At 41.1% G+C, this 9,382-nt stretch overlaps 1 protein-coding gene across 8 annotated transcripts in view; it reads left to right on the top strand.

Annotated features, from left to right (window-relative positions):
* Nucleotides 1–4,148: 4,148 nt before the first annotated feature.
* The window catches only part of Rg (A kinase anchor protein rugose), a 147,225-nt gene continuing 141,991 nt past the window's right edge, over nt 4,149–9,382 (top strand). For 7 of the 8 annotated variants that reach the window (XM_078196089.1, XM_078196088.1, XM_078196086.1 and 4 more), the window contains exons 1-7: nt 4,152–4,274; nt 4,376–4,476; nt 5,448–5,543; nt 6,304–6,425; nt 7,993–8,119; nt 8,917–9,036; nt 9,174–9,320. In XM_078196089.1, the coding sequence (XP_078052215.1) occupies nt 4,390–4,476; nt 5,448–5,543; nt 6,304–6,425; nt 7,993–8,119; nt 8,917–9,036; nt 9,174–9,320 (699 nt within the window). In that variant the 5' untranslated portion in view covers nt 4,152–4,274; nt 4,376–4,389. Of the gene's footprint in view, nt 4,275–4,357; nt 4,477–5,447; nt 5,544–6,303; nt 6,426–7,992; nt 8,120–8,916; nt 9,037–9,173; nt 9,321–9,382 lie in introns of all 8 variants that reach the window. The other variant, XM_078196092.1, reaches the window with a different exon arrangement.

Genomic DNA, 9,382 nt, shown 5'->3' with positions numbered 1-9,382 from the left:
ATGTACCCGGGAAATAAATCAGTTTACTGGTTAGAGGCGAATAAGAGACTGCGCGGGTATTCTATCGGGCTTTCTGCTTTAGCGTTGTTAAAGGGGCAGCGTCGAACGAGCCCTCGTAAGCTCGATTTTCGACAATAAAAAATAAAATTTATTTTATCGATCATCGATCAAATTTAGCAAAAGTTCTATCAACGTTTTACGTTATAAACATTACCAGAAGTTGTCTCATTATTTTATAAGAATAGGAATATTAGGTCACGGGTTCACTTGGATACTGAGTTTAAATATTGTCGAGAAATACTGACCGTAAAAAGCCCGTTGAAAAAATACACAAAAATATAAACGATCCTAAAGTACATCGCCATGCCCGTCGTTCGATCGTTGCGGCGAATCCGCGACGATTCACGGGCCGCAACAACGAGTTACAATAAAATAGTAATGCGGCCGGGGTGATTGACGGGTTTTACGCGGCCCATCCGTACGTCGAACGACGGGCCGGTCCATCGATTCGGCACGACTACGTTTCCCGTGGGAACTCCGYGGCCCGACACCGTCCATTTCGTCATGTGCGTTAAAACGCACTTGCGGGGGGGCGGCGCCTACTTTTCCAGAACGGTGTCACGCTAAAAGCCGCCCACCGCTGCACGGCTTTTAAAGCTCATTGCGACACCGAGGAGTGCTATTCTTCCGCTAACTCGGCTGTGTTTGACGGACGTCATTTGCCGGCTCTCTCTCTCTCTTTCTCACTCTCTCTCTCTCTCTCTCTCTCTCTCTCTCTGTCTCACTTTCTCTCGCTCTCTGTGCATTTCACGCAGAACAGTTTATTTGCCCTCCCCATTAACGAATTCGCCGATCGGCAGCACGCAACGCTTAAAACGCCCGACGCACGGCCGAGCCCGCGCGAAACCGGCTGCCGTCGCTCAGAAAACGCATTACCCCGGAATTTAGGTCGGCTCTTTCGATCTACCACCACACACCGCTTTTCCTCGGGTCAAGAATATTTGCATTGTCGGGGGCACGTACCTTTTACGCGTTACGCCGCGCGCGAGAACCTGCGAACCCCGGGCGTCAACTTCGCTATTAAAAAACATGCAACCGTCCGCGACGCACCGACGATATTTCCAGGTATAAAGCTACCTAGTTGCAAATACGTTTACAGAGACGGAGAACGTAAATCACAAAATCCTCTGTACATGGCTGGCCTAAGCATTTAGTAGGGTAATAAACTATTGGGTTCGAAGCTCCCGACGGTATTTATTAGGTTGGAAACTATGAAACGGGCGTCGCTGCTGTACATAGACTGTACAAAAACACCCGTTTCATAGTTTCCAATCTAATGTATAGATGAGTGAGGTTCTGTTGTGGAGGATGAAAATTAAAATTAATGATGGAAGCGTAAGAGCTTTGATTTGTTAAGAATACTGAGAAATAGATTCTGTTTGACTTATTGAATTATTTATGTGGCTTGACGAATGGATATCTTCCTCTTTCAGTTTTAATTAAATTTTCTGGTATTTCGGGAATATTTATTTCTTGAAATATATTTCTTCCTCTTAAAATGCTGAAATCCATAGCAATTTTTTTGCAATGGCTTTTTCCAATGAATTTGTACTCTGTCGCACTCGATTCTTCAATTTTCAACCTTTCGTAAAAAATTACCTATTATAATATAAAATATATACGCAGACTAAACCATCCAAACTTTTCTAGACATAAAAACCTACAACTAACTAAAAACCTAATACTCTAATAAAACATTAATTAAACTTTTAATTAAAAAACCTAGAGTAACAGCTCGGCTTCTCTTCCGACGCCCTATCAACGAGTATAAACAATGAACAATAAAAGATAAACGCCAAATTTAAATTTCAAAAGATATACTATACAGAGATGTATGATCATACCTAACAATTGATAATGCCAGCATGAATACCGCGATTATTAAATACAGCATAATGATATTAAATGCAGCATAATGATATTAAATGCAGCATAATGATATTAAATGCAGCATAATGATATTAAATACAGCATAATAATATTAAGTAATATAAAATGCAGCATAATAATATTAAATAATATTAAATGCAGCATAATGATATTAAATACAGCATAATAATATTAAATACAGCATAATAATATTAAATACAGCAAGTGCAATTGTAAAAGGATTTACATTGCCACGACCAAGCAGCTCGCGGTTCATACAACCTCGTCTCCGACATCGCATCAAGATCTATACCTTTTCCGCATTGTCGCAAATCGAAGAGGCGTCGCACAAGTAAATCAGAGCCGGTCCAATTTCCGTATAACCCGTATCCAGCGCGACGGAATTATACCCGCGCGAAACCGGAGCGAAATTTTGAGCTGATTTATCCCGGCCGTCTCTACTTCATTGAACGGCGAGGCCCGGGGCACGAGAACCAAATACCCCAACGTAAAATTTTCCCTTTCGGGGATTAAGTTTAATCACGACGTCCCTCCAACTTGGGGCGAGCCGCCCCCCCCCCCTCCTCGTATCCGTTCACCCGGAAAAAACCTTTATATTCCGTTATCCGGATTCCTCCATAACTTCCGACGGCGGACGCGCGCGAAAAGTTCGGCCGCGCGTTGCGCGAATACCTCGACGGAGAAATCTCGTCAGCATTCTCAGGATTTAAGCGATATCCTGCGGATAATTCGCTTTCTCTTTACCCCCTCCACCCACCTACCTCAACCCTCCGCTCCAGGGCTTCCGTCAACCCCGTCGCACAGTTATCTCGCTTCCTGACTTCAGCCACATATTAGCGACGGATTACACGAGCTTCGTCTGTTGATTCGCTTTCGATCTACGAGCTCGCTCTCTCTCTCTCTCTCTCTCTCTGTCTCTCTTTCAGCCTCTCTTGCTCTCCCTCTGTCTCTATGGTTCTCATTCCCTTCCTCTCTTTCTGTCTTTATGACTCCCGTTTTCTTGCTTTCCCTTTGTCTCTATGACTTTCTCTCTCTTGCTTTCTCTTTGCCTCTATGATTCTCTCTCTCTTGCTCTCTCTCTCCGTCTCTCTTGCTCTCTCTCTCTCTGTCTATCTTATTCTCTCTACCTCTCTCTCTCTTGCTTTCTCTTTGTCTCTCTTGCTCGCTCTCTCTCTCTCTCTCTCTCCGTCTCTCTTGCTCTCTCTCCCCGTCTCTCCGTCTCTCTTGCTCTCTCTCTCCGACTCTCCATCTCTCTTGCTCTCTCTCTTTCTCTCTGTCTTGATCTCTCTATCTTGTTCTCTCTGACTCTCTCTGTCTCTCTCTCTCTCTCTCTCTCTCTGGCTCTCCTGTCGTCCCTCAAGCTCAAACAACTTTTGATTCGCTCGAATAACTATCGCCGCCGGTATAATAGTTTGACTATTAGCTACACCGTGCGCTGCAAGTCCGTCGCAAGTTCGCGCCGTCGCTAATGCATCGACTAATTAGGGGAGTAATTACAATTTGCCGGTAGCCGGCGTGCTCTGACACTCAGGCGTTCTCCTTGGGAAAAACCTAATGCAGGGTGTGTTTGTGAACGAAGTTAACAGCGGCGGGGCGAAGTTTCGGAAATTGCGCTCGAAGCTTGTTAGCTGGAAAATATATGAAAAATTCTGCGAAGACAGGTCGGATATAAAAGCATGATGTTTAAAAACAATTATGCAGCTCATAGGAATTAATCTAATAAAATACTTCTCTTTAATTTTGCAAGGATTATGAACACGAATTGAACTTTAATTGGATGTTTTAATCATTTATTCACGGTGTTCGTAAAATAATTGTTGCAATCGCGAGGGAATTTATATTAATTATAAAATAAGTACACTAACTTACGTAGAACGTACCTAGGAGGAATTAACAAAGTGAACGTATTGCGGCCAGAACGATCGCGATCCCGGCGAGCTTCCACCGCATTGTTCTTTCGGGAGAAATCAAAAGCCGCGTTCCATCGGAATATCTATAAAGCCGCAGCGGGTGCGGCGCGCCATGGAATTTAATAAAATCCCCGGCGGGTTGTCCTCAACAACGCTGAAAAATTACACGTGTCCCAGGGGTTACCAGGAGGGCTAGCTACCACCCCCGATGATCCCTTTAATATCTGCATTTTTCCGTGGACATGATTCGCTGACGTTTCGACCCGTTTCTCTCTCTCTTGTTCCAGGCCGAGATATGGAGCGTCTTCATCGCGATCCTGCGGAAAAGCGTGCGGAATCTGCAGGCCTGTACAGACGTAAGCCTGATAGAACACGTGTTGCACCGGCTGTCGTGCGCGGAAACCGTTGTCGCAGGTAAGTCCTTATCCCGGCGATTGTAATCCCGAACGACGCTGTATATAACCAAAGAGCTCCTATATCGGTCGTGTCTACGAAAGTAATCGCCTCCTCTACAGATCTGCTGATCGATATGCTCGGAGTGTTGGCCAGCTACAGCATCACCGTGAAGGAATTAAAGCTTTTGTTCGGCGCTATGAAAGCTGTCAAAGGGAAATGGGTAAGGCAGACGGGGAAATCAATTGTGGCGGTTCCGATCGGCGGACTGCGGATTTTATGCGCGCGTTGGAAAAATAAAATAGCGTGTACAGTGATCGACTTTTAAGTATAAATATTAGAACATTAATAGAAAAGAAATGTTTAGCGTTAAAATCGAGAAATAAAATGTGCTTTTATAGCCTTAGGAAGAGTTAAGAAATAATACAAGAAATAACTGAAAGAGAAATACCTAGAAAAATATAAGGTGACTAAAATTAAAGTTATTGACTGGATATTCCACAGTGATTTATAGATTATGCGACAGTAATTGATCTTTTTAATAAGACAGTCATAGAAATGCTCTATAATTATTTCTAACATATAAAATAGTGAAGAAATGATTTGAAACTATAAATGTCGATTAGTAACTTCAATTTATTGAAGTTATTTAGGAAATAACAGATTTTGGTTATTTTTGCATAAAAATCCGCAGTCTGTAAATGAAAGAAGCATCGTAGTAATGCAATCTAGATTTTTCGTATCTCTAATATAATATAAAAATATAATAGTAATAGCAAATAAATGATCAATGATTACGTGAGAAAAAGAAAGTAAAACGTATAATCATAAATAAAACTACAATTCAAACAATATAAAATTAATTTAACCTTGGAAGAACTTTTAGTATTGCTATTACGGAATGTAAAAAATTCAAGTGCCTATTAAAAAGATGCTAATATAAGACTTTGCCAAAAATAAAAATGAAAAAGGCAAGTTTTTAGAGAAATAAAGTGAAATGAAAATGAGACAAAACTATAAATTGAAAAGCTATAAAATAAATCGAGTAGAGAATGTACTTAGATCGACTGCAATACAGTACCGAGAAATCCAGATTGCATTCCGCGTACTTCTCGAAGCCGACCAACCATAAAACCGAAGCCGCTTGATATACCGGTCTTCATTACGGTTTTTCTCTGTTCCCGTCAACCGCAGCCACGGCATTCGGCGAAGCTGTTGAACGTTCTCCGTCAAATGCCGCAACGAAACGGACCCGACGTGTTTTTCAGTTTTCCCGGCAGGAAGGGATCGGTAAGTCACTTTTTCTCTCCTCCAACCTCTCTCTCTCTCTCTCTCTCTCTCTCTCTCTCTTTCTCTCTCTTTCTCTCTCTCTCTCTCCATCTCGGTATTTGAGTTTGTGTACGCCGTTTTTCATCCCCCCCGTTCCACCCCTCCCCCGGTTACGTCGTAGACGTAGCTCGATTCTAAACTCTATCAAACTTTCGATAAGAGAATTCGCCTTGTTTCGCGGAACTTCCACTTGCACTTAATCCGTCGAATCGAATGACGTATTGATTCTTCGGCCGGCTTCGTCCGTGGCGGATGCCTCGAAATTATTTCGGAGTTCTTTATTATATACAACAGAGACCTGCGAAACGCGTTGTTTAAATTTTCGTTACAAGCTCCAATTAAAAGATCGAATTTCCTATCTTCTTTTTCATTTCAAATAATAACGAAAAACAAAAAGTCTAGCATCTCGAAAAGAAATATTCAAATCATTAAACTACATTTATTACGAGATTTTAATATCCATAACGGAACAATACGATCTCGTTCGAACCGAGTAAAATTGGATGGGTTTTACGTTCGTCGAGAGCTGTCTCTTTGTAATGTTCACAATGACGTCATATATTAATACCAAAGCAAGAACATCGCGTTACCGGAAATTCATTCGCGGCGACAGACGAGTCGAAACAACGACGTAACTTCACGAATATTAAATAACCGGCGCCGCGAGCGGGAAGTTTTACGCATTGTTTAATATTCTGTCTGTTTATACAAAACTTTCCAGGCAATCGTCCTGCCGCCGCTCGCGAGGTGGCCCCACGAGAATGGCTTCACGTTCACGACGTGGTTCCGATTGGACCCCATCAACTCCGTTAATATCGAACGCGAAAAGCCATACCTCTACTGGTAAGTGTTCTTTACGTCGAGCACCCTCCCGGGGAAACACTCTACTCGACACCTCGACCCGAGTGGCACCCGCTACCTTAAAGAATCGTTTACGCGGGCGGGTTACATTGAAATTACCGGCGCGGTGCTCGTCGAGCAATGATCGCCAGTCATCCGCTCGATCATTGACGCGTATTCGTCCAATAATTATTTGCGCCGTCATTCACAAAATTCTGGCATTTTCTGACACTGTAAAAATATTTATAGATATGTATAAATATTTATAGCTATTTATAAATATTTATAGATATGTATAAATATTTATAGATATTTATAGATTTTTATAAATATTTATAGATATGTATATACTATATAGATATGGTCTATATAAAAATAACGTAGCTTGTTAAAAATCATATATTTTTCAGTAACGGTTATAATTATATAATTTTTGGTTAGACAAAATGGAAGATTATTTCTGTTTGGTAAGAATTGGAGTTTAATTTGTTTAGAATTAAAAGAGCAAGAAGGAATTATTTTCTGTGATATACTAATGACAGATTTTTGTAGAAATTGATGAATATGTGTCAAGAGTCGCATAACATTGCATTGCTGTAATTTAGTTATAAATTCTTGGAAAAATTAGCGTCACCCATATATGACTAACGCAATATTTAACGTATTAATGTTTCTCTTTTAAAAAATTAGAAGATCGTTCTATGATCAAAGTCAACAAACAATATAGCTACTCAAGTCAAAATTCCTCAATTTTTATCTTAATATTATTAAAATTATAAAGAATCTTTTACAGGAAGTGATTTGTGAAAAAGAGTTCCTTAACTCGAGCACAAATTATACCAAAAACAGCAATTATAAAGAGCCTTATATAGGAAGCGACTTCCGAAATGAGTTCCTTAATTCGAGCACAAATTATACCAAAAACAGCAAGACATCCACGTCCCTATAAAACAACAGATGTCTGACATCTTTAGCGCTCGCTAGGTTCGACGTTAACAAACATTTCTGCGCCGTGCGAACGGCGCGCGTGCTGTCAATTAATAGCGTCGCCGGTGACACCTGCGTCGACGATTTCGCTATAACACTTACGTGACCGATCCCTCCCCCGCGCGGGCGAAAAAATAGAGTAGCGGGTAGAAAAAAAAATGCGTGAAACCCCCGTTCCATCGGGTCCCCACCGGTCGAACGTATCGGATTTGATTAAATGCAGCTTTGTTCGTAGTTCACGCGAAAAAGCTCCTATTGGAGCGCGTCGCGTCCTACACCAATTTAATCACGTTCTTTCACGCGGAAACAATTCGATTTCCATACAGTTGACAACCGTTATTCCCATTTGCAAAACACATCGTCCGGTTCCCGCGGGCGGAAACAAAAAAGGTATCGAACGGTGATCGCCGCGTCCTGGATGTCGGCCCGGATAAAAGCAACGTTTCATCGTCGATTATGTTCTCCACCCCCCGAAAAAACAAAACAAAACGCTGTTAGAATCGCAAGGGTGTTTGCACCACGCATCGCCATCTTGGAAATTCAGTAATAAACGCGAGATGATAATCGTCCTTTCTTGTTACAGTTTTAAAACTAGCAAGGGAGTGGGATACTCTGCACATTTCGTAGGGAACTGCCTGGTCCTCACCTCGATGAAAGTAAAGGGCAAGGGCTTCCAGCATTGTGTCAAATATGAATTTCAACCACGCAAGGTACGTCACGACTTTGGAAAAATCGAATGGAATATCTCATCGCGTCACGTTTTCGTTTTCGTTTTCTTTTCTTTCACGGCGAGAAATGCCGGCGCTCTGCATTATTTATTTCCTCGAACGTTGTTGTCAGCGTCTAAATAAATTCTTCATCGTTCGGATAATGGTACTGGGTATTTTATGCCATTGTTTTTACGCCGTATTTAACTATCTCCGCGCAACGTGCAGATAATATTTTTCCAACGGGAGCTGTTTCTCTGAATGTATCTTATTTATTTATATAGAATATTGAGCTATTTATTTCAATTTTACTACAATATTTCATTTCGAATAATATATTTTATGATGCGATATTATTACTATTAGTATAAGACTATTATTTATTTTGTTAAAAATTCCTGTAGAATTTTTTCTCGAATTAACCCTTTGCACTATAATAACAAGTTAGTTGATGATGGATATTAAACTAGATTTGAATATTATTCATTTCTTCTCAATCTAAAACAAATTGAATTTTTCGTTTGAAATATTAAATAATAAATTTTCAAATAATTTGAATATATTAAGAACAAACAAGTGCCAATCATCACAACATAAAAGAAATCCTAGTGCAAGGGGTTAAGCTAAATAAAATTTAACCATTAGCTTGACGAAGAAAATAAATATCTCCACTACAAAATATAGCTGCAAATTCGATGCTATCCCTCATTATAAACAATTTTTACTAATTATCTTCGTCAAGCTTGCATTACAAACCGCAGCGAGAAAACATCAAGTTAACCAGTAAATATTTGTTTCAGTGGTATATGATCGCCGTAGTGTACATATATAATAGGTGGACGAAGAGCGAGATTAAATGTTTGGTGAACGGTCAATTGGCTTCGAGCACAGAAATGGCGTGGTTCGTTTCGACAAACGATGTAAGTGAATTCGTGTATTTCGGATCGATCGTATTTTCGCGATTAAAAGCGCCGCGCGGACCGCGCGCGTTTGTCAACCAATTTTCGTTCCTCGCGAGAAAGGGAGGGAGCGTTTAACGATGGAAACTTTCTCGCAGCCGTTCGACAAATGTTACATCGGAGCCACGCCGGAACTGGACGAGGAGCGAGTGTTTTGCGGACAAATGAGCGCGATCTATCTGTTCAGCGAGGCTCTGACCACGCATCAGATATGTGCGATGCATAGACTGGGGCCTGGATATAAGGTAAAAACGACGTTTCTTAGGAATCTCTGCGTTCGCGTTGGGTCGCCGGTGGAATCTACCAA

Source organism: Augochlora pura, chromosome 2 (genome assembly GCF_028453695.1).
Source record: "Augochlora pura isolate Apur16 chromosome 2, APUR_v2.2.1, whole genome shotgun sequence".
NCBI lineage: Eukaryota > Metazoa > Arthropoda > Insecta > Hymenoptera > Halictidae > Augochlora > Augochlora pura.
Note: the sequence above shows the minus strand (reverse complement) of the source record. Positions and strands in the feature narration are given on the sequence as shown.